The sequence below is a fragment of the Oncorhynchus kisutch genome, linkage group LG5, assembly GCF_002021735.2.
Source record: "Oncorhynchus kisutch isolate 150728-3 linkage group LG5, Okis_V2, whole genome shotgun sequence".
Lineage (NCBI taxonomy): Eukaryota > Metazoa > Chordata > Actinopteri > Salmoniformes > Salmonidae > Oncorhynchus > Oncorhynchus kisutch.
The window spans coordinates 44,701,341-44,723,671 of record NC_034178.2 but is presented as its reverse complement, the minus strand read 5'-3'; the positions used below and the strand labels follow the sequence as shown (position 1 = coordinate 44,723,671).

General features: G+C 43.7%; 1 protein-coding gene across 3 annotated transcripts in view; it reads right to left on the bottom strand.

The window, feature by feature from the left end:
• Window positions 1-22,331, bottom strand: part of cdk18 (cyclin dependent kinase 18) — a 45,786-nt gene that overhangs the window by 2,495 nt on the left and 20,960 nt on the right. For all 3 annotated transcript variants that reach the window (XM_020483380.2, XM_020483381.2, XM_031825140.1), the window contains 14 exons: window positions 17,501-17,622; window positions 5,877-6,025; window positions 4,738-4,884; window positions 4,212-4,268; window positions 3,107-3,221; window positions 2,735-2,829; window positions 2,556-2,618; window positions 2,084-2,207; window positions 1,798-1,918; window positions 826-923; window positions 573-678; window positions 424-466; window positions 243-333; window positions 30-107 (listed from right to left, as the gene is read on the bottom strand). In XM_020483380.2, the coding sequence (XP_020338969.1) occupies window positions 30-107; window positions 243-333; window positions 424-466; window positions 573-678; window positions 826-923; window positions 1,798-1,918; window positions 2,084-2,207; window positions 2,556-2,618; window positions 2,735-2,829; window positions 3,107-3,221; window positions 4,212-4,268; window positions 4,738-4,884; window positions 5,877-6,025; window positions 17,501-17,618 (1,405 nt within the window). In that variant the 5' untranslated portion in view covers window positions 17,619-17,622. The remainder of the gene's footprint in view (window positions 1-29; window positions 108-242; window positions 334-423; window positions 467-572; window positions 679-825; window positions 924-1,797; window positions 1,919-2,083; window positions 2,208-2,555; window positions 2,619-2,734; window positions 2,830-3,106; window positions 3,222-4,211; window positions 4,269-4,737; window positions 4,885-5,876; window positions 6,026-17,500; window positions 17,623-22,331) is intronic.

Genomic DNA, 22,331 nt, shown 5'->3' with positions numbered 1-22,331 from the left:
TTATGGGAGTAGTACTGTATTTGTTGTACCTGGAGGCTGGAACACTGAGCTGCGGTGGCCTGGGTCTTTCTGTAGTTTAATTTCTCTGAGAGAAAACACAGAGGAGGCTAGAGAGAGAGAGGTGAGAGAGTGAGAGGGAGGGAGTGAGATAGAGAGCATGAAGCACAAAACATAAATTGCAACTTAATACATCATTCTCACCACATGATTGAAGTCAAATACATTTAATGTGTGTTTCTTACTGTCTGCAAGGCTGTGGATGTTCTCTCCCAGGGTGAGGAAGTAGGTGTGTCTAAGAGATGCTTCAGCTGAGACTCTGGTCCTAGTGTCATACTGAAATAACACGGAGATGCACACAACGCCAGAATAAAGGTTTGGTATTGAACACTATTGGTTACAGGTTGGTGTAAGTGTTTTTCTTACCAGGAGTAAAGCAGTTAGCATGTCAATCCCCTCAGTATCCAGCCTGGAGAGGACAGTAGATTCTGGTTATGTTACTGGGTTGTGGTTTGTGTTACCTGAGCTAGTGGTTGGTGAGTGGTCTTATTGCGGTAATGCTGTGGTTGTGTTACCTAGGCACGTGGTTGATGAGTGGCTGAGGTCTGTACTCGGGGAACATGTAGGATCTGAACTCATCATTATTGGAGATACCTGGCCAGCTGTCTTCTTTTGGGGTACCTGAGAGAGAGGGAGAGAGAGAGAGAGAAAGGTTAATGTAAATGCTTCATATTCTATGTCTGTATGGGGGGGGGGGGTTGTCTGAATGTCTTTGAATCTAGTTACCTGCACAATTGCCCAGTGGTATAAATGAAAGAGTAGAATTACCAATGATTCTGAAGACTAAGTGCAGCTCCTCTTTCACTGAGGAGCCGGGGAACATGGGACGACCTGTCGCCATCTCAAATAGAATACAGCCCACGCCCCTTTAACACAGACACAGGAAGCACAGACACAGAGGTTTGAAATGGAAAGTAAAGGGTGCGTTTGACATAGCAGATTATTTGTAGATCAGTCAGTCATTCACAATTGACCCATGATACATCACAGTTTTGATGTTCTGGAACATGTCCAAAGTGATCTTTGGAGACTAATGCCTGAAGGGAGGTGGTAATGCTACACAGTGTGTATGGAAATAACAAACCCCTGGAGCCGCACACACACTCACACTGATGGACTCACATCACATGGTCTAGACCACCATGTACACACACCACACACGCACACAGACACATAAGTAAATATTTCACTGTTAGTCTACACCTGTTGTTTACAAAGTATGTGACAAATAAAAACTTGATTTGACACAGAGCAGGAGATTCGTCAGTAGAACAGAGACACACACACAAATCTAAGAGCAGGCCTGTGTACAAGCCAAGGTGTAAGAGAGTACAATGATGTCCTCTGCTCTGATGGAGACCCATCCACTGATGAAAATGTGTTGCGAATTAGTTGAAAGTTGCTGTATTGTGTTGCTGGATAACAGCATTTGAAGATTCAAGGTAAATTCATGTGATGCAGAAATGATCACCATGGTGATTACTCATATCAGGAGTGATGGCTTATATGTGAGTTAAGTGAAGGAACAGCTTAGCTATGTTGCTGTGATCATGTATAGTGTGGACAAGACATCTGATCAAAACATGGTTTCTCTCATTTAGGTTTCCATTGTTGTTTATGAAGGTTAATCAATGTGACAGACATGTAGAGGTTTTCTGAAAGGATTCTGTCTCTCTGAGTCAGAATGGAGGTCTGTGTGGGTGTGCATTTTTGTGTGTACCTGTGTAGTGTACGACTCACCACATGTCGATGGGTGTAGAGTACTCTGTGGTACCCAGAAGTACTTCAGGGGGGCGGTACCATAGAGTCACCACTTCGTTGGAGTAGGTCTTAGTGGGGACAGACTTGGCCCGTGCCAGACCTGACCAATCAAACAAACAGTCATGAGCTGGATCTCCGAGAGGGAACGTTATCTACTGATCTGGTCATCTACATGCCGAATGGGTGTTGAAAAGGTTGCTAAGTTACCAATGTCTGTGTATCTATCTGTATGGGGAGACTATCTGTATGTGTGTGCATGTCATACCAAAGTCAGCTAGTTTGAGCTCTCCCTTGTCGTTGATGAGCAGATTCTGAGGTTTGAGGTCTCTGTGAAGGATCTTCCTCTTATGGCAGTAGGACAGACCACGTAACAACTGGAACATAAAGATCTACAGAGAGAGAGAGAAGAAGAGAAGATGAACTGTTTTCAGTAGGGGTGACAATAACCATATATTTAGAGTTAGGACATTGAGGTTTCTGCTTTCTGATACATTTACATGATACAATACAATCAAATAATTCCACACGGCAGCCATGTTAGCTCCCGATGAGAAGTATTGACCAATAGCAATTCCTGGAATTTTTCTTAATTTTAAACAATGCTACAGAATGTTACTGAACTTCTAAAATTAGAATCCAAATTCTTGTCATGAATGGATAAATGGACTGCTCATTGGCAACTACATGGCGTCTGTTTCTAAAAGGTTGCCAAACTCTCTATTGCTCTGGGGACTAACCTTGACGTTGTTCATGCTCATCAGGTTTCCACAGTTGTCCAGGTACTGTTTCAGATCACTGTCCTGAGAGACACACAGACAAAACACACACACTATTTAAGAACATGAAGCTATGTAAAAAAAAAAGATACTGATTATTAAACTGCTCAAAGTATTTGAAAGATGTTTGAACTACTCACCAGGTACTCAAAGACAAGAGTGAGGGAGCGATCTGTGTGTATGATGTCATGCAGTGTGACAATGTTGGCGTGTTTTAGGTTCTTCAGTAGAGACACTGCAGAGACAGAGAAAATGGTTGGATGTACCTCTGGCTGCATGGATGACATGGTAATTACATTTTAGCTCCACTGGGTGGCGTCACATCCATTTCTATGGGCACAAGCACTGTTCATGACACAAACTGTTCACACTTCTTGTTGGCAGAGAGAAAATGAGCTACAGTAGTAAATCTCAGCCCTGTTGAAACACGTTTGTGGGTATGTGTGGTGTGATGAGGGATGAGCAGAGGTTAGGAGAGAGGTTTAATGGTTGTATAGGGTGCTGTGTGTTACCTTCTCTGATAGCTGTACAGGGCGCTCCCTCCTCGTGCTCTAGCCTAATCTCTTTCAGCGCCACCAGGTTCTCTGTCAGTTTGCTCCGACCCTTAAAAACGGTGGCATACGTCCCCTACACGGGATCAGGAAATAGGAAACAGGAAGGAATAGTCAATGCCAAATGTCTAACCCTGACCCTTTTAACTACTGAGTCTAACCCTATAACGTTACCCCTAACCATAACCTATTAAGAATAAGGTTCATTTAGCTACCAGGCAGCTTTATGTCATTGCTGTCTCCCTCTTGAAACAATGACTTGTTTCATGGCAGGATGTAAGATATTTAAAGAGGACCACATTGTTATGTGGAGGAGCAGTCATGGTTGACCATTCATTGGTTCTGTTAGTTTACTGTAAACACATGTTTTAACTCCCCCCTCTGGTTTGAGATGACCTAGACTGCAATACATTCCAGAACACTGCTCCCACCCTGATGCGGCCCATGTTCACTCCCCTTCACAGATCTGGCAGGACTGAATAGGTGTAAGACATATGAAGAAAACTAAGTAGGGGGATTGCTTACACCTATCCAGCTATTGTAGATTGGTGAAACCCAGTATGTCCCCAGAGAATGTGTTGACTCACTTGTTTCCTGTTAGACTTTCTTAAGGGAGCTAGATGAGGTAAAAGGGAAGGTGAATACCCACACACTGATAATAACCACACGCCGATAACACCCACACGCCGATAACACCCACACGCCGATAACACCCACACGCCGATAACACCCACACGCCGATAACACCCACACGCCGATAACACCCACACGCCGATAACACCCACACGCCGATAACACCCACACGCCGATAACACCCACACGCCGATAACACCCACACGCCGATAACACCCACACGCCGATAACACCCACACGCCGATAACACCCACACGCCGATAACACCCACACGCTGATAACACCCACACGCTGATAACACCCACACACCTTTACTTTCAAGTTTCTCCTTTATTTTCACATGTTATTCTCTGTATCCTGCACCTATTCCATCAGCTGGATGTGTGGCTTGAACTGCAGCTGAAAGAGTGTGACCATAGCGACACACACTTACCTCTCCCAGTTTGCCCAGTTTCACGTACGTCTCCAGCTTTCCAAAGCCAATGTCAGACTGCATGGAAAAACACATTAGGTAGCCTACTATGGTTAGGGCATTAGGGTATTATTACAGTATTAGAATATTGGTTAGTTATGTGTAGGGTAACTGTGCTGTAGGGTTATGGATGGTAAAGGGATATTTATGGTTATGACCATATGATTTAGGGATCATGGTATTGGGATACTGTGATATTGGGTATAGGCGGTAGCCTACTGGGTGTTGTGGTATGGGTATATTAGGCTATTGGGGTATAGGGGGTACAGGATACTGACCAGTGATGCCCGTAGGGACATGCGTCTGAGTGGTTTGATTTAGTGTATTGGGGTATGGGTGTATTATGGTATATAGTGGTACAGGTATGTGATACTGAACAGTGAAGCCCGTAGGGACATGCGTTTGAGGGGTTTGATTTAGGGTATGGGTGTATTAGGGTATAGGAGTATGAGGTATACAGTAGGGGTACGAGGTATGGGGTACTAACCAGTGAAGCCCGTCGAGACATGCGGCTGAGGGGTTTGCAGGGAGGAGAGTTGTTCTCACTCTCCATCTCTCTCTCCATCTGCAGCTTCTTGAGGAACTCCGGAGGAAGGCGGATGTCCATGGGCAGAGACATACGCTTACTCACGTCCTGCAGACAATCAATAATCCGTCATCAATATGCAACACTCACACATAATCAATCAGTATTCGTCAATATACATACCATCATAAATGGGCAATATTCTCATATTATCAATGACACATTGCACCAGAATGTTCATTGCCAGAGGTTTGTGGCTATTTAAAGCTAGGGATGATTAGACAACTATTGGTTTGAGAATGTCATCTCTCTGTGAGTCTATTCTGTATGAATGGAGACCTGTTTGAATATAGGCCGAGATTAATCAAACCTCTGTTCAATTAATCTTTTTCCCCAGTCTCTCACCCTCTGACACAATTTCTCCCGTGAGTGACTATCTCACACGTCCCCCTGTAATACACATCTGGAACTGTCTAAAATAAAGTTTTTGTGTGTATGTACATTTCCCCAGGGTGTGTGTGCTCGTTTGTACGTGCGTACACAAACATATACATTTGTGACAGTCGCTCTTTGCAGTTATTTTTGTTGAAAAGTAATACGGCTGAATTCTCTCACTAAAGGTATGTCACGGCTGGGTTACTAAACCCAGCCGTGACATACCTTTAGTGAGAGAATTCAGCAAAAAAGAAGAAGAAATAAAGCGAGAGACGGTAAAGAAAGAAAATTCCGATGATGGCTTGTAATTCCCTGTGGGCTGTGTAGCAGCTACTGCTGTTCTGAGGCTGAGAGGAAGTTATGGCCACTCAGCCTGGAGAGGGAGGAGAGGAACCCAGTCACTTATGATATCATAATGGTGTTATGACTGGTTTCATAACGGTTTTATGAATGCCTTATATATACCCCCTTCAAGTAATGTGTTACCTGACTTGTACAGGAGGCTATATTTACTTAGTGTCTCTCTCAGTATAGCAGTTCCTTTCAGATTGGTGTTTTGAGCTACACTACACTAATCGGTCTGTCAATATTAACTTTATCACATCTAAACTCTCTATATTTTATATGCATTTGTCTTTCTTCCCAACTCTCCCTCCCTGTCTCACTTCCATAGAGAAGCGTCGGTGTGGTGCTTTGCTGCGGTACTGGAGCTGGGAGGGGGACTGTGCTCCAGGTACGACTGGCTCAGGGCTCACTGGACTGGGACTGGCCTCAGGGTGCAGTGACGGCAGAGTCAGGCTGTCTGGAGTCAGTGCTGCAGGTCAGACAGAGAGGGAGACAACATACACTTTAGTGTTATAGAAAACGTAACACACAGATACTGATAAATACATATTGTAGCCTCATACACACACACACACACACACTTGCTTTAACAATCTATCCTCTTCAGTTTTGTACACAACATATTGAGTGGACAATTACTCTTTATGAAACAACACAGCACTCTTTCAGTCTGGACACTACACAAGGCTGTATCAGCTATACTGTGTGGAAGTGTGTGCATGTGTAACTGTGTCAGGCCGTTGAACAGCTCAAGGTGGAGTGTTTCAGCCTTGGTTTGACCCTGTATGTGAATGGATTGTTGGTCTCACTGCTTTTGGATGTGTTTGGAGTGGATATGTGTCTCTTCCATCACACCGATTGAAACCTCTATGTATGTGCATGTGTGCCTATGTGTGTATAGTGATTTGATGTGTGTGTGTGTGTGTGTGTGTGCGTACAGTAGCAACGCGCATAACCCACCCACTTGAGGATCTGTCGTATTCAGCCATTTATTTTGATGGTTGTTCATTTTTTGTGTAATTGAAAAAAGTAATGATTTAATACAGTTGAAATGTTTACAAATGAGATGGACTGAAATGAAGGCAAGTTCCGAAAATGAACACTTGGATTATAGTATGTCTGATCTCGCAAACAATGTAAAGTTTGTATAGGTACTGTCACGTTGTGACCATAGTTCCTTTGTGTTAGTATGGTCAGGGCGTGAGTTGGGGTGGGCAGTCTGTTTGTTTTTCTATGTTGGTTTTTGAGTTCGGCCTAGTATGGTTCTCAATCAGAGGCAGCTGTCAATTGTTGTCCCTGATTGAGAATCATACTTAGGTAGCCTGGGTTTCACTTTTGGTTTGTGGGTGTTTGTTTCCGTGTGAGTGTTTCGGTTTTGGTAAATTCACGTTGTCATTTATTGTTTAGTGTTCTGAGTTTTAATTAAACATCATCATGAACACTTACCACGCTGCGCTTTGGTCCTCCTCTCTTTCTCCCGACGACATCCGTTACATGTACAGTTGAAGTGGGAAGTTTACATACACCTTAGCCAAATACATTTAAACTCAGTTTTTCACAATTCCTGACATTTAATCCAAGTAAACATTCCCTGTCGTAGGTCAGTTAGGATCACCACTTTATTTTAAGAATGTGAAATATCAGAATAATAGTAGAGAGAATGATTTATTTCAGCTTTTATTTCTTCATCACATTCCCAGTGGGTCAGAAGTTTACATACACTCAATTAATATTGATAGCATTGCCTTTAAATTGATTAACTTGGGTCAAATGTTTCGGATAGCCTTCCACAAGCTTCCCACAATAAGTTGGGTGAATATTGGCCCATTCCTCCTGACAGAGCTGGTGTAACTGAGTCAGGGTAATAGGCCTCCATGCTTGCACACACTGTGCACACACTGTTTCAGTTCTGCCCACAAATGTTCTATAGGATTGAGGTCAGGGCTTTGTGATGGCCACTTCAGTACCTTGACTTTGTTGTCCTTAAGCCATTTTGCCACAACTCTGGAAGTATGCTTGGGGTCATTGTCCATTTGGAAGACCCATTTCCGACCAAGCTTGAACTTCCTAACTGATGTCTTTAGGTGTTGCTTCAATATATCCACATCATTTTTCTTCCTCATGACGCCATCTATTTTGTGAAATGCACCATTCCCTCCTGCAGCAAAGCACCCCCACAACATGATGCTGCCACCCCGTGCTTCATGGTCGGGATGGTGTTCTTCGGCTTGCAAGCCTCCCCCTTTTTCCTCCAAACATAACTATGGTCATTATGGCCAAACAGTTCTATTTTTGTTTCATCAGACCAGAGGATATTTCTCCAAAAAGTACGATCTTTGTCCCCATGTGCAGTTGCAAACCGTAGTCTGGCTTTTTTACGGCGGTTTTGGAGCAGTGGCTTCTTCCTTGCTGACCGGCCTTTCAGGTTATGTCGATTTAGGACTAATTTTACTGTGGATATAGATACTTTGTACCTGCTTCCACCAGCATCTTCACAATGTTCTTTGCTGTTGTTCTGGGATTGATTTGCACTTTTCGCACCAAAGTATGTTCATCTCTAGGAGACAGAACATGTCTCCTTGCTGAGCGGTAAGGCGGCTGTGTGGTCCTATGGTGTTTATACTTGCATACTATTGTTTGTACAGATGAACTTGGTACCTTCAGGTGTTTGGAAATTGCCCCCAAGGATGAACCAGATTTGTGGAGGTCTACAATCTTTTTTTTATCTGAGGTCCTGGTTCTTTTGATTTTCCCATGATGTCAAGCAGAGGCATCATATTTGAAGGTAGGCCTTGAAATACACTCACAGGTACACCCCCAATTGACTCAAATTATGTAAATTAGCCTACCAGAAGCTTCTAAAGCCATGACATAATTTTTTGGCATTTTCCAATCTGTTTAAATGCACAGTCAACTTAGTGTATGTAAACTTCTGACCCACTGGAATTGTGATACAGTGAATTATAAGTGAAATAATCTGTCTGTACACAATTGTTGGAAAAATGACTTGTGTCATGCACAAATTAAATGTCCTAACCGACCTGCCAAAACTATAGTTTGTTTACAAGAAATCTGTGGAATGGTTGAAAAACGAGTTTTAATGACTCCAACCTAAGTGTATGTAAACTTCCGACTTCAACTGTATACTCCACACACAGAGATGCATACAAAGTTCTCCCTCGCCCTCAATTTAACAAATCTGACCATAATACTATCCTCCTGATTCCTGCTTACAATCAACAATTAGAGGGAAGCACCAGTGACAAGATCAATAAAAAGTGATCAGATGAAGCAGATGCTAAGCTACAGGACTGTTTTGCTAGCACAGACTGGAATATGGAGTACACCACAACTGTTATTAGCTTCATCAATAAGTGCATCGATGACGTTGTCCCCACAGTGACTGTACATACATACCCCAACCAGAAGCCATGGATTACAGGCAGCATCAACACTGAGCTAAAGGCTAGAGCTGCCGCTTTCAAGGAGCAGGACTCTAACCCGGTAGCTGATAAGAAATCCCGCTATGCCCTCCGACAAACCATCAAACAGGCAAAGCGTCAATACAGGACTAAAGTCGAATTATACCACACCGGCTCTGACGCTCGTCAGATGTGGCAGGGCTTGCAAACCATTACAGACTACAAAGGGAAGCACAGCCGAGAGCTGCCCAGTGACATGCGCCTACCAGACGAGCTAAACTACTTCTATGCTTGCTTCGAGGCAAATAACACTGAAACATGCATGAGAGCACCAGCTGTTCCAGAAGACTGTGATCACGCTCTCCGCAGCCGGTGAGTTAGACCTTTAAACAGGTCAACATTCACATGGCCACAGGGCCAGACGGATTACCAGGACGAGTACTGCGAGCATGTGCTGACCAACTGGCAAGTGTCTACACTGAAATGTTCAACCTCTCCCTGTTCGAGTCTGTAGTACCAACATGTTTTAAGCAGACCACCATAGTGCCTAAATGACTACCGACCCGTAGCACTCACGCCTGTAGTCATGAAGTGCTTTGAAAGGCTGGCCATGGTTCACATCAACACCATTATCCCAGAAATCCCTAGACCCACTTCAATTTGCATACCACCCCAACAGATCCACACATGATGCAATCTCTATTGCACTCCACACTGCCCAGCTGGACAAAAGGGACACCTATGTGAGAATGCTATTCATTGACTACAGCTCAGTGTTCAACACCATAGTGCCCTCAAAGCTCATCAATAAGATAAGGACCCTTGGACTAAACACCTCCCTCTGCAACTGGATCCTGGACTTCCTGGGTAGGTAACAACACATCCGCAATGCTGATCCTCAGTCTTGCTTGCTCAGTCCCCTCCTGTACTCCATGTTCACTTATTTGACTCCAACACCATCATTCAATTTGCCGATAACACAACAGTGGGAGGCCTGATCACTGACAACAACGAGACAGTCTATAAGGAGGAGGTCAGAGACCTGGTCATGTGGTGCCAGGACAACAACGTCTCCCTCAACGTGACCAAGACAAAAGAGATGATTGTGGACTACAGGAAAAAGAGGACCGAGCACGCCTCCATTCTCATCGACGGGTCTGCAGTTGAGCAGGTTGAGAGCTTCAAGTTCCTTGGTGTCCACATCATCAACAAACTAACATGGTCCAAGCACACCAAGACAGTCGTGAAGAGGGCACAACAAAACCTATTCTCCCTCAGGAGACTGAAAAGATATGGCATGGGTCCTCAGATCCTCAAAAGGTTCTACAGCTGCACCTTCGAGAGCATCCTGACTTGTTGCATCACTGCCTGGTATGGCAACTGCTCAGCCTCCGACCACAAAGTACTACAGAGGGTAGTGTGAACGGCCCAGTACACGGGCCAAACTTCCTGCCATCCAGGACCTCTACTCCTCTACTGCCATTCAGGACCTCTGTTGTCATCTAAGCATAGTCACTTTAATAACTCTACCTACATGTACATACTACCTCAACTAACCGATGCTCCCGCACATTGACTCTGTACTGGTACACCCCTGTATATAGTCTCGCTATTGTTGTTTTACTGCTGCTCTTTATTTACTTGTTACTTTTATCTCTTATTTTTGTCCGTATTTTTGGTTGGGAGCTCGTAAGTAAGCATTTCACTGTAAGGCCTACACCGGTTGTATTTGATAATAATAAAATATATAAAGTATCAGTCAAAAGGGGCGGCACGGTAGCCTAGTGGTTAGAGCGTTGGACTAGTAACCGGAAGGTGTTACACTTGTAACGGGTTTCTTCTTCCTCCTCCTCTGAGGAGTAGTAGGAAGGATCGGAGGACCAAAGCGCAGCATGGTATGTGTTCATGATGTTAATATTTTAATTAATCAAACTGAACACTGCAATACAAAACAACAAAGTGAACGAACGAAACCGAAACAGTTCTGTCTGGTGCAGAATACAAACACTCAACAGAAAATAATCACCCACAACTCAAGGGTGAAAACAGGCTACCTAAGTATGGTTCTCAATCAGGGACAACGATTGACAGCTGCCTCTGATTGAGAACCATACCAGGCCAAACACAGAAATCCCAAATCATAGAAAAAAGAACAGACTGCCCACCCCAACTCACACCCTGACCATACTAAAACTAAGACAAAACAAAGGAACTAAGGTCAGAACGTGACAACACCTTATTTCTGATCAATTTGATGTTATTTTAATGGACAAAAATGTGCTTTTCTTTCAAAACAAGGACATTTCTATGTGACCCCAAACTTTTGAACGGTAGTTTATATACACACACACACACAAGTACATTTTTTTGCCATTTGACAATAAATATAATGCCTGAACTCCATTCATAAAAATGTGAAAAATGTAGTGCCACGAGGCTCAGTTGGTAGAGCATGGCAATGTCAGGGTTGTGGGTTGGATCCCCACAGAGGACCAGTACGAAGAGGTATGAAAATGTATGCACTCAGTACTGTAAGTCACTCTTGATAAGAGTATCTCCTAAAATACATTTAAAAAAAAAAAGTGTTTATCCATTGTCCAACTGTTGCATTTATTAAAATAGTTTTTAAAACCTTTTAACAATTTCAATGACCGTTGCTAGGGTGTGTTTCTGCTTCTGCACGTTCTTGTGTGTGTTCAGCCAATTGCCTCCTGAGGTGTTTGATGTAGTCTGCAGTGAGCTCTTTAACTCCTTGTTTCCATGGAGACACTGATTGCTAACAAAAGCATGTGAGGATAGGGCTAAACAGAGGGAAATATTCTCTCTTCGCACCCCTCCCCTCTCTCTCTCTCTCTCGGTCTCCTCTCCCCCCTCTTTCTCTGTTTCCTTCTCTTGTCTCCTCTCTCTCTGACAGATAGCTCATCCATTAATATTTATTCCTGCACCCACAGTCTTCCTTTTATTAGTAGATACACTTGTGTCTGCAAACACAGATACCATTTCTGGTGTACATGCACGCAAATGATGATGATGGAAATTTAGATGGTAGATTTTAGTTAAATAAAAGTTAATCATTCATAGGCAGAAGGCAAGTATCTAACCAGCTCACTTAAGTGTTCGAAAAATAAGGTGAAAATTTGATTGGGCAAAAGAGCGATAGAGAGATGGAATAGAGATCGAGAGATCAACGAAGGCGAGAGAGAGGGAATTGGATGGAATGAAGTAGAGGTCGACCGATTATGATTTTAACACCGATAATTGGAGGACCAAAAAAAGCCGATACCGATTAATCGGCTGATTTAAAAAAAAAAATGTATTTGTAATAATGACAATTACAACAATACTGAATGAACACTTATTTTAACTTAATATAATACATCAATAAAATCAATGTAGCCTCAAATAAATAATGAAACATGTTCAATTTGGTTTAAATCGTGCAAAAACAAAGTGTTGGAGAAGAAAGTAAAAGTGCAATATGTGCCATATAAGAAAGCTAACGTTTAAGTTCCTTGCTCAGAACATAAGAACATATGAAAGCTGGTGGTTACTTTCAACATGAGTCTTCAATATTCCCAGGTAAGAAGTTTTAGGTTGTAGTTATTATAGGAAGTATAGGACTATTTCTCTCTATACCATTTGTATTTCATTAACCTTTGACTATTGGATGTTCTTATAGGCACTTTAGTATTGCCAGTGTAACAGTATAGCTTCTGTCCCTCTCCTCGCTCCTACCAGGGCTCGAACCAGGATCACATTGACAACAGCCACCCTCGATGCAGCGTTACCCATGAAGAGCAGGGGGGAACAACCACTCCAAGTCTCAGAGCGAGTGACGTTTGAAACGCTAATAGCCCCCCCCCCCCCCCTGCTAACTAGCTAGCCATTTAACATCGGTTACACCAGCCTAATCTCGGGAGTTGATAGGCTTGAAGTCATAAACAGCACAATGATTGAAGCACAACGAAGAGCTGCTGGCAAAACGCATGAAAGTGCTGTTTGAATGAATGCTTACGAGCCTGCTTGTGCCTACCACCGCTCAGTCAGACTGCTCTATCAAATCATAGACTTAGTTATAACTTAACAACACACAGGAATACAAGCCTTAGGTCATTAATATGGTCGAATCCGGAATCTATCATTTCGAAAACATTTATTCTTAAAATTCTGGCAAATTATGCGGCCCAAACTGTTGCATATACACTGACTGCGTGCAATGAACGCAAGAGCAGTGACACAATTTCACCTGGTTAATATTGCCTGCTAACCTGGATTGCTTTACGCTAAATATGCAGGTTTAAAAATATATACTTCTGTGTATTGATTTTAAGAAAGGCATTGATGTTTATGGTTAGGTACACATTGGAGCAAGGACAGTCCTTTTTCGCGAATACGCACCGCATCGATTACCTGCAACGCAGGACACGCTAGATAAACTAGTAATATCATCAACCATGTGTAGTTAACTAGTAATTATGATTGATTGTTTTTTACAAGTTTAATGCTAGCTAGCAACTTAGCTTGGCTTACTGCATTCACGTAACAGGCAGGCTCCTCGTGGAGTGCAATGAGAGGCAGATGGTTAGAGTGTTGGACTGGTTAACTGTACGGTTGCAAGATTGAATCCTCGAGCTGACAAGGTAAAAATCTGTGGTTCTGCCCCTGAACAAGGCAGTTAGCCCACCGTTCCTAGGCCGTCATTGAAAATAAGAATGTGTCCTTAACTGACCTGCCTAGTTAAATAAAAATTAAATGGAGGTGTAAATAAATAGGCCAAATTGGTGTCCAAAAATACCGATTTCCGATTGTTATGAAAACTTGAAATCGTCCCTAATTAATTGGCCATTCCGATTAATCGGTCGACCTCTAGTATGAAGTGGTGATAGATTAATGGTGAGAAAGATAGCTATGATGACATCTTAGTTTGATTAATACTTCTGCTATGGGTGGGCACAGAACGAGAGAGCGAGAGGGGAAGAAATAAAGGGAGCAGGCTGGTCATTTAAATATCACAGTTACAGCAACCCTTTGATCTGTCTGCTTGTAATTGGGGTCAGGGCAGGTGAGACGTGTGCACACACACACACAAAGGTATAAGACAGCTTGTTTGGAAAAGGGCAATCCAATAAGTGGACCACAAGATGTATTTATGTAAGGCCATGTCCACAAAGAAGGAGAGTTAGTGAGTGTGAGATAGTTTGTAGTCGTGTTTTTGTTGGTGTGCGGGTACAGCAGGAAGAAAACAGTGTTCACAATAATATTGTTCTTTATAATGAGAGGGTACAGAGTCTTCAGCCTATGTGTATATTTAAAAGACTGTGTGTTATAGTCCTATCCTATGTAAATTGGGAGATAATATAGACATCTGTGAATAATGTATTAAAGGGCAGACAAAGGCTCTCACATGGCCAGGTAGGAAACTCAAATTCAAGACAGGAGCTGTCTGCTGACTGTTAGTTCCTCTCAGAGTTGCATTTCTAATGAAGCTTACTGTTGTAGGCTACTACGATGTTTTCTACCGATGGGGCATCCATTCTTCTCTAGCTGGCTCTGGTAAAATTTTGTATGACAGTGTTTAATGTGATGACCTGAACTAATTCAATTATTTCATTATGTTTATCTTTCCATCAGCATATAAAAGTATTATTTAATATAGTGAAACTTTACCCCTTGACTTTTTCCACATTTTGTTATAGCCTTGTTCTAAAATTGACTAAATAAATAATCCTCAGATATCTACACACAATACCCCATAATGTCAAAGCTAAAACAAGTTTTTAGAAATGTTTGCAAATGTATATAAAAAAAAACAGATACCTTATTTACATAATTATTAAGACCCTTTGGTATGAGACTCGAAATTATGCTCAGGTGCATCCTGTTTCCATTGATCATCCTTGAGATGTTTCTACAACTTGACTGGAGTCCACCTGTGGTAAATACAGTTGATTGGACATGATTTAGAAAGGCACACAACTGTCTATATAAAGGTCTCACAGTTTACAGTGCATATCAAAGCAAAGAGCAAGCCATGAGGTCGAAGGAATTGTCCGTAGAGCGCCGAGACAGGATTGTGTCGAAACACAGATCTGAAGAAGAGTACCAAAAAATGTCTGCAGCGTTGAAGGTCCCCAAGAACAGTGCCCTCCATCATTCTTAAATGGAACAAGTTTGGAACCACCAAGACTCTTCCTAGAGCTGGCCAAACTGAGAAATCGAGAGAGAATGGCCTTGGTTTGGGAGGTGGAGAAGGGCCTTGGTCAGGGAGGTGACCAAGAACCTGATGGTCACTCTGACAGTGCTCTATAGTTCCCCTGTGGAGATGGGAGAACCTTTTTAGAAAACCTGCTCCCGAGCCCTCAGGACCTCAAAGTGGGGCGAAGGTTCACCTTCCAACAGGACAACGACCCTAAGCACACAGGCAAGACACCACAGGAGTGGCTTTGGGACAAATCTCTAAGTGTCATTGAGTGGCCCAGCCAGAGCCCAGACCGGAACCCGATCAAACATCTCTGGAGACCTAAAAATAGCTGTGCAGCAACGCTCCCTATCCAACCTGACAGAGCTTCAGAGGATCTGCAGAGAAGAATGGAAGAAACTCCCCAAATACAGGTGTGCCAAGCTTGTAGCGTCATACCCAAGAATACTCTAAGGCTGTAATCGGGCCACAGGTGCTATAACAAAGTACTGAGTAAAGGGTCTGAATACTTATGGAAATGTGATACGTTTTTGCTTTGTCATTATGCGGTGTGTAGATTGATGAGGGGAAAAACTATTTAATACATTTTAGAATAAGGCTGTAAACTAACAAATTGTGGAAAAAGTCAAGGGGTCTGAATACTTCCCGAAGGCACTGTAAACTAGGTTGCTCTATTAGATTGGCGTAAAGATTAGACTGGCAGGTGGACGGGTGGCCTCCCTGGTACACACACGTTAGCCTGTAAGGTTTGCTAATGAATTAATCTCTCACTCAGACGTGACTAATTGAATTTTTTTGCTTACCTACCGAGACAGGCGACTGAAGGAGATATTATGTTGATAAAACTGCCTTAAGGATATACACCTATATATAGTCATTCTGATCTGCGAGCTTATTGTGTTTCTCTTTTTGTTTGCAATAAAGATCCATTAGAAACAATAAAGACATGACCCCTGTAAAGACAGCTGCTCTGATGCATGTGACAAACTTTTTGTGTGTTCTGGTATTTCAGTGTCAGGGAATATGATTGAGCTTTATCTTGATGTGAAAAAACATTATTTGAGAGTCTAGGAAAGGTTGTGTTGCTGATGTTTTATCCCAAACTCATTAGGAGTTGAAAGGAATGTTAGGTTATGTGGTTAATTCTGGGAAAAATGTCAGCCAAGTCCGTCACTCCAAACATGGACAGAAAGTTGGACAGCATCGCCCTGATTCACTGTTGCAGAAATCAATGATTATTTCATGAAATCTTTGTTCAGTTATTGTCTGAAACAGGCTGTGATGGAATAAGGGGTTGCGAAGGGTAGAATGTCTGGATTGACAGAGAGCCTAAAGAACACTATGAACACCAGAGCACAATGGTTAAAAGGTTTTCTTTCACTGCTGCAGGGCAGACTAGTGCCAGATGAGAGGATGGTTGTTGCTCTGACCCAGTGGCCTACAACATGGGAGATTGGCTTGTATAAATGTGTCTTGAACACTGCTAATCCCCATCAGCCTCAGCTCCCAGCACCCCGTCTCACTCTTCCACCCCTCCCTCTCCGTCTTTCTCTCTCCCTCCCTCCCTCCGTCTTTCTCTCTCCCTGCCTGCCTCCCTCTGTCTCTCTCAACCTCCCTCCATCCATCTTTCTCTCTCTCTCTCCCTCCCTCTCCATCTTTCTCTCTCTCCCTCCCTCTCCATCTTTCTCTCTCCCTCCCTCTCCATCTTTCTCTCTCCCTCCCTCTCCATCTTTCTCTCTCCCTCCCTCTCCATCTTTCTCTCTCCCTCCCTCTCCATCTTTCTCTCTCCCTCCCTCTCCATCTTTCTCTCTTCCCCCCCACTCCATCTCTCTCTCCCCCTCCCTCTCCATCTCTCTCTCCCCCTCCCTCTCCGTCTCTCCCTCTCCTGTCCTCTCTTACACACACACCTCTCTTTCTGCTTCTCCTCTCTTCTATCTCTCCACTCGGAGCTTGTGTAAATGTGTGTCCTAAACTCATCAAACTGCAGCCTTCCCTTAGCTGGAAATCAGTGATATACAGGCTGTGGGGACAGAGTGGGGCTGGTACAGAGATGATTGGGCTGGTGGTTTGATTACAAACGGATCAAAGAATGGCCTGATCCATTAATAAAAGGATGAATAAATGTATGGAGGAGAAAGTAGTGTAAGATCTGGGATCAGGATTTTGAGCTTTCTGTTTCTAAATATAGTCCCAAAACGCTGTCATCCATTAGCAACACTCATAACAGCAAGACCCACCGGATACAAGGAGGACAGAGGAGATGATTTGCTGTGTGTCATTGGACAGTGTTGGACAGGCAGTGCAAGGTAGTTAGAGGTCTTACCCTGAGTGTGTTGGATGTTGAGCTGGTTGATTTGCTCAGTGAACTCGTTTTCCTCGATGGTCTCAGTGCGAGGGACAGACAGAGAGAAACGTCGCTTAAAGTTCTTCATCTTGTTCATGGCGCTGAGAGAGAGAGAGAGAGAGAGAGAACAAGGCATACATGTATGTAAATGACTGGGTATCGAACCCTGTTTTTTTTGCTGTATATTATTTCAGACTCATACTACACCGGCTCTGATGCTCGTCGGATGTGGCAGGGCTTGCAAACTATTACAGACTACAAGGGGAAGCACAGCTGCGAGCTGCCCAGTGACACGAGCTAAATCACTTCTATGCTCGCTTCGAGGCAAGCAACACTGAGGCATGCATGAGAGCATCAGCTGTTCCGGACGACTGTGTGATCACGCTCTCCGTAGCCAACGTGAGTCAGACCTTTTAGCACATTGGCCAACCCGGGCTATCTGTATTGTGTCCCACCACCCGCCAACCCCTCTTTTTACGCATCTGCTACTCTCTGTTCATCATATATGCATGTCACTTTAACGATACCTACATGTACATACTACTTCAATAAGCCTGACTAACAGGTGTCTGTATATAGCCCTGCTACTCTTTTTTTCAAATGTCTTTTTACTGTTGTTTTATTTCTTTACTTACCTACACACACAAACACACACACTTTTTTTCGCATTGGTCAGAGCCTGCAAGTAAGCATTTCACTGTAAGGGTTATATTCGGCGCACGTGACAAATCAACTTTGATTTGATGTAAGCCCACTGAGGTAAAAGTCATCCCAGCTTACAATTGGCTCATTCATCCCCCCTCCTATCCCCTGTAACTATTACCCAGATCGTTGCTGTAAATTAGAATGGGTTCTCAGTCAAAGTACCTGGTAAAATAAGGGTTAAATAAATAACACAAGTTTTCAGATCCAAGGCAAAGTTACTCAAACAACACCATGCCCTTAACATTTTACAGGCTACGACCACATTATACAATTTGAACCACTAACCATAATCCCCGGGGTGAAAGAGCATAACGATCAGACTGTCTGGACAGAGGAAAGTGAATATGTAACTACCCTCTGCTGAACCAATGTTCTCTAACCTAACTGCACACCCTCCCATGGCACACCAAACAGAACAGCTCCCGTTAGTGATTGGGTTGTGGTCTTTGGTTGAGGTCAGAAACAGAGAGACAGAGAGGCAGTCTCTGTGTGTGGTGCTCCCTGGCTGTTAAAAATGCTAACATCAGATCACTGATTGATGGAATAATGAGGCAGCGAAATAGCAGGAGAGCATTTAATCAATACAGTCACCTCTCTGTCATGGCCCAGACACTGCTTTGTCAATACATCACATAACCATATAACCCTCTCCCCCCACTCATTATATCGTACTCTCACTCACTGAGCAGCAGTGCAGGTTGGTTGCTATGGTCTCCTACTTTCTAATTAGTTTCCTTTCAGACTGTGTGTGTGATGTCATTATTTTAAGACAGGCAGAACTATGTTCCTCAGTCGTACACATGCTTGTGCGTGCATGTGTAACGGACATCACGCTGCTTGCTTAGAGTACCATGTCCTCCTAATTTGGCTCACCCCGAGGCATGAATCCAGGACCTCTGCATTTCTAGCACACGTGACCACCCTCCTCAAGCATCTTACCAGTCGGTGCCACTAAAGAATGTACAATTCGTCTGTGTAATTTCTTATTCCATTTTTCAATCATTTGAACCTGAAGATGCACACTTCCCTTTAAAGTGACAATCAACAGTAGAAACAATATCAGCTCCTGTTTAGGTAAAAGGGCTGAGGGATGGGCCTGGAGAAATGTAACCACCATCCATGATATCAACATCATAGTTCTGACCATGTTGAGGCTACATAGTGTTTGTTTACATTTACATCGTTTACAAACATTGGAGTAAAACAAGCTTATATTTTGGGTTCAGTTGAACTAAACTCATGAGAATAAGAATTATGTTCATTGACTACAGCTCAGCATTCAACACCATAGTACCCTCCAAGCTCATCATCAAGCTGGAGGCCCTGGGTCTTAACTAAACCCTGTGCAACTGGGTCCAGGACTTTCTGACCGGCCACCCCAGGTGGTGAAGGTAGGAAACAACATCTCCACTTCGCTGACCCTCAACACTGGGGCCCCACAAGGGTGTGTGCTCAGCCCCCTCCTGTACTCCCTGTTCACCCATGACTGCGTGGCCATACACGCCTCCAACTCAATCATCAGGTTTGCAGATGACACAGCATTAGTGGGCTTGATCACCAACAATGACGAGACAGCCTACAGGAAGGAGGTGAGGGCACTCGGAGTGTGGTGTCAGTAAAACAACCTCTCACTCTACGTCAACAAAGCAAAGGAGATGATTGTGGACTTCAGGAAACAGCAGAGGGAGCACCTCCCTATCCACATCGAAGGGACAGCAGGGGAAGGTAGAAAGTTAAGTTCCTGGGCTTACACATCACAGACAAACTGAAATGGTCCACCCACACAGACAGTGTGGTGAAGAAGGCACAACAGTGCCTCTTCAACCTCAGAAGGCTGAAGAAATTTGGGTTGTTAACCAAAACCTTGACAAACTTTTACAGATGCACAATCAAGATCATCCTGTAGGGCTGTATCACAGCCTGGTACGGCAACTGCACCGCCCTCAACCGCAAGGCTCTCCAGACGATGGTGCGGTTTGCACAACGCATCACCGGGGGCAAACTACCTGCCCTCCATAACACCTACAGCACCCGATGTCACAGGAAGGCCAAAAAGATCATTAAGGACAACAATCATCCGAGCCACTGTCTGTTCACACCGTTATCATACAGAAGGCGAGGTCAGCACAGGTGCATCAAAGCTGGGACCGAGAGATCCTGTTTTTCAATCTATCTCAAGGCCATCCGACTGCTAAACAGCCATCACTAACACAGAGGCTGCTACTGTATACATTGTGACCCAATTACTATTAGTTTTATTTCACCTTTATTTAACCAGGTAGGCTAGTTACACATGGAATAAATAAACAATACAGTAGAAAAGGTCTATATACAGTGTGTGCAAATGAGGTAAGATAAGGGAGGTAAGGCAATAAATAGGCCATGGTGGCAAAATAATTACAATATACCAATTAAACACTGGAGTGATAGATGTGCAGAAGATGAATGTGCAAGTAGAGATACTGGGATGCAAAAGACCAAGATAAATAAATACAGTATGGGGATGTGGTAGTTGGATGGGCTATTTACAGATGGGCTATGTACAGGTGCAGTGATCTGTGAGCTGCTCTGACAGCTGGTGCTTAAAGCTAGTGAGAGAGATATGAGTCTCCAGCTTCAGTGATTTTTGCAGTTCATTCCAGTCATTGGCAGCAGAGAACTGAAAGGAAAGGCGGTCAAAGAAGGAATTGGCTTTGGGGTTGACCAGTGAGATATACCTGCTGGAGGGCGTGCGATAGGTGGGTGCTGCTATGGTGACCAGTGAGCTGAGATAAGGCGGAGCTTAACCTAGCAAAGACTTGTAGATGACCTGGAGCCAGTGGGTTTGGCAACGAATATGAAGCGAGGGCCAGCCAACTAGAGCGTACAGGTCGCAGTGGTGGGTAGTATATGGGGCTTTGGTGACAAATCAGATGGCACTGTGATAGACTGCATCCAATTTGTTGAGAAGAGTGTTGGAGGCTATTTTGTAAATGACATTGCCGAAGTCGAGGATCGGTAGGATGGTCAGTTTTACAAGGATATGTTTGGCAGAATGAGTGAAGGATGCTTTGTTGTGAAATAGGAAGCCGATTCTAGATTTGATTTTGGATTGGAGATGGTTAATGTGAGTCTGGAAGGAGAGTTTACAGTCTAGCCAGACCCCTAGGTATTTGTAGTTGTCCACATATTCTAAGTCAGAACCATCCAGAGTAGTGATGCTGGACCGGCGGGCAGGTGCAGGCAGCGATAGATTTAAGAGCATGCATTTCGTTTTACTTGCATTTAAGAACAGTTGGAGGCCACGGAAGGAAAGTTGTATGGCATTGAAGCTCGTCTGGAGGTTAGTTAACACAGTGCCCAAAGAAGGGCCAGAAGTACACAGAATAGTGTCGTCTGCGTAGAGGTGGATCAAAGAATCACCAGCAGCAAGAGCAACATCATTGATGTATACAGAGAAGAGAGTCGGCCCGAGAATTGAACCCTCTGGCACCCCCATAGAGACTGCCAGAGGTCCGGAACACACGCCCTACAATTTGACACACTGAACTCTATCAGAGAAGTAGTTGGTGAACCAGGCGAGGCAGTCATTTGAGAAACCAAGGATGTTGAGTCTGCCGATAAGAATGTGGTGATTGACAGAGTCGAAAGCCTTGGCCAGGTCGATGAATACGGTTGCACAGTAATGTCTCTTATCGATGGCGGTTATGATGTAATTTAGGACATTGAGCATGGCTGAGGTGCAACCATGACCAGCTCTGAAACCAGATTGCATAGCGGAGAAGGTACGGTGGGATTCGAAATGGTCGGTAATATGTTTGTTAACTTGGCTTTCGAAGACCTTAGAAAGGCAAGATAGGTCTGTAGCAGTTTGGGTATAGAATGACTCCCCCTTTAAAGAGGGGGATGATGGCGGCAGCTTTCCAATCTTTGGGAATCTCAGACGATACGAAAGAGAGGTTGAACAGGCTAGTAATAGGGGTTGCAACAATTTCAGCAGATCATTTTAGAAAGAGAGGGTCCAGATTGTCTAGCCTGGCTGATTTGTAGGGGTCCAGATTTTGCAGCTCTTTCAGAACAACATTCCAATCACTGGACACTTTAATAAATGGATCACTAGTCACTT